The 2,652-nt window shown below is 35.7% G+C and overlaps 1 protein-coding gene across 1 annotated transcript; it reads right to left on the bottom strand.

Moving 5' to 3' along the window:
- Nucleotides 1-885: 885 nt before the first annotated feature.
- On the bottom strand, nt 886-2,003 carry LOC107799588 (cytochrome b5, seed isoform-like). The gene is made up of 3 exons (XM_075220251.1): nt 1,929-2,003; nt 1,590-1,656; nt 886-1,288 (listed from the first exon to the last, which is right to left on the bottom strand). The coding sequence occupies exons 1-3, from the start codon at nt 2,001-2,003 to the stop codon at nt 1,035-1,037; spliced, it is 396 nt and encodes a 131-aa protein (XP_075076352.1). The 3' UTR covers nt 886-1,034.
- Nucleotides 2,004-2,652: the final 649 nt, after the last annotated feature.

Genomic DNA, 2,652 nt, shown 5'->3' with positions numbered 1-2,652 from the left:
TAGGAAGGGCATTTTTGCTCCAATTGATTAACGGTAAGGGCTTTTTTGGGCCAAAAGATAAACGGATGGCATTATTGATCTATTTCAAATTATTTAAGGGTATTTTTGGCCCTTTTCTGTTAAATCTAATTGGTTGAACCAAGATCTAAATTTTGGTCAAACAATGTGTATGCAGACCTTAATCCAATCCTAAAAAGGTAGAGATGTTGCCAATGGACCTTCAGCTCAAGAAATGATGAAAAAGAAGTAGTAGCAACAAACAGTAACACCACTAAGATAACAGAAGCAAAAAAAACCTACAAATAGTGATAGAAATAACTTGTAACCTGATAGCGATTAAATATAATAATCAGCTAACTTGTTATTATATGTTAAACAACTCTGATAGTGATTAATTGCGTAAAATTTTCATTTCTGTCAGAAGTTTAAGATAGGTTTTTTCTTTTTCTGTCCCTGGTATTACTTGTCTATGTAAAACTTCAAGAATCATAGGTGTGTTGGATGTTGGTGATTCTCTTCACTACTTAGCGTTATAAACAAGATTTCAGCTCCCTTGTATAACTTCAGCACGCCTTTCTCTGTTGTTGAAATTCCAGTTGGCTCAAATATAAAATTGGAAAGGATTTTGACAATGCAAAACATAACATCTTTTGCATACTTTGGAAAAAGGCAAGGTATATCAAGTGATAAGATTATAAAAGCAAACATCAAAAGCCAAGAATCCAAGTTCACGAGAGTTCAAGGGCAACCCGGTACACTAAGCTCTCGCTATACGCGGGGTCCAGGAAAGGACCGGACCACAAAGGTCTATTATACGCAGCCTTAACCAGCATTTCTGCAAAAGTCTAGATAATAAAGAAGAAGACTAGTTGAATGGCAACAAAGAAAAGCAAAGGCATCCTCAGTAACACAGAAACCAAAGATATATTAACTGTTCCCAGTAAAAGCTCTTTTTCTTTTCTTTTTTCTCTTTTTTGCTCTTCTAACGTCGCACTAATTTGGATTCTTATTATGAGATCACCATAATCAATCTTTCAAGCTGACTGTTTAGTGTAGAAGCGAACGCCAAAAGCCACACCTAGAATAATCAGAGGAACCAAGAATTGGAGGAGCTTGACGATGAACTCTGTTGTTTTGTCCTGGTTGTAATAAGGTTGCTTTGGAGGAATGTACTCGACCTTTGTTGCTATGGTGGAAGAACCAATATCACCTACATAATACTCGTCCAACATTGCTCGAGCACTAGTGCTGTGACCAACATGCTCAAAATCATCAGTAGCATCCTTTCCTGCAGAAAGAAACAATCACGAGCCCATGAACCAGTGTCTTCAACAGCAGAGGCGGATCCAGAATTTTTTAAACTTAAGTGGCAATTTTACATATATATTCCATATTGAAAATATTGGGTTCAGTTAAACTCATAACATACTACATGATTACATAAGTATGGAAGTTGTCTAGCATATCAGCGATTGACACAATCCAGAGTTTAGTGATGTTCGACGAAACTTTACATATTCAAGATTAGAAAACTTGAATATCAAAATACAGAGTGTTTACTGCAGGAAGAATTTGTGAAATTATTTTACCTGTTGCGGACAATAAAACCTCACCCCCACCTGGGTGGTCTTCCAAGAACTTTGTCACATTATACACCTGTTCATATAAAATGCACCATATGAAAAAGTTGAGAAACTTGGAATAGGGGAAAAAGAAGGAAAAGAAAGGGCGAGTAAAATTGATACGAAGCATCATTTGCCGCCAATTTCTCAAAATAATCCAACACTTTGTTACTCCTTTTAAGCCATTCTATTACAAAGAGAGTACATAGCTAAAAAAGAGCTTCTGACATCACTTCCAAAATAAAACCAAAATGAAATTCAGGTGATGCAGCTACTAAAATACACGCAACAACAACAACAACAGACCAGTATATTCCCAACAGGTAGGGTCTGGGGAAGGGTAGTGTATACGCAGAACTTGCCCCTACTAAATACAGGCATAGCTACCAAAATCTGTAGCATGAAATCTCTAAAATGAAGAAGACTAGAGGATGTTGATAGAGTTGCTCAAGACTCTTTTCTGGTTGCTACAATTGAGTTCTATAACATCATTAGCTATATTACAAAATTTACTAAAACTAAACGCGTAAACACCAAAGAAGCCCCCCCACCCCCACCCAGGTCCGGCTGAAGGGCTAGGCAAATAAGGCATAAGTCTTAGGCCCCCAATTTCGAGGGGCCTCAATTTGAAAAGGAATATGTTTTGTGTTAATCTTTTCTTAAAAAAATTTAAGCATTTTATAGTGAAAAATTATGAAGTCGATGTGATTGTTGCGGGATGGAAAAGTCCTCCCAAATAAAGTAAAGATATCTTTATGATTTGCTTAAACTTGATATAACCTTCATTTAGCATACATTCTTATCACTAAAGCATAATAGTCACTCTAATATTAATGGCTTAGACTAATATTTCGAATTAAAAGTGTAAAGAAAAGTAGTCAAGTAGCACATAATACTCTAACCGATATATTACATAAAAAGACTTGAGCCTTTTTCAAATGCCTAACAATTCCCTCCACGAAAAGATTTTTTTTTCAAAATAAAAATAGATCAATAACGTCTCAAGAATGATTAAATCGGTTAGCGATAT

Source organism: Nicotiana tabacum, chromosome 8 (genome assembly GCF_000715075.1).
Source record: "Nicotiana tabacum cultivar K326 chromosome 8, ASM71507v2, whole genome shotgun sequence".
In the NCBI taxonomy this organism is placed as follows: domain Eukaryota; kingdom Viridiplantae; phylum Streptophyta; class Magnoliopsida; order Solanales; family Solanaceae; genus Nicotiana; species Nicotiana tabacum.
Note: the sequence above shows the minus strand (reverse complement) of the source record. Positions and strands in the feature narration are given on the sequence as shown.

Bases quoted from the DNA above. Each gene is read 5' to 3' on its own strand.
- LOC107799588 (XM_075220251.1), bottom strand. From the start codon at position 2,003: ATGCCTGTATTTAGTAGGGGCAAGTTCTGCGTATACACTACCCTTCCC. The intron at 1,657-1,928 runs GTCTGTTGTTGT...TTATATGAACAG, and splicing joins TACCTGTTGGGAATATACTG to GTGTATAATGTGACAAAGTT. The intron at 1,289-1,589 runs GTAAAATAATTT...TTCTTTCTGCAG, and splicing joins GGTTTTATTGTCCGCAACAG to GAAAGGATGCTACTGATGAT.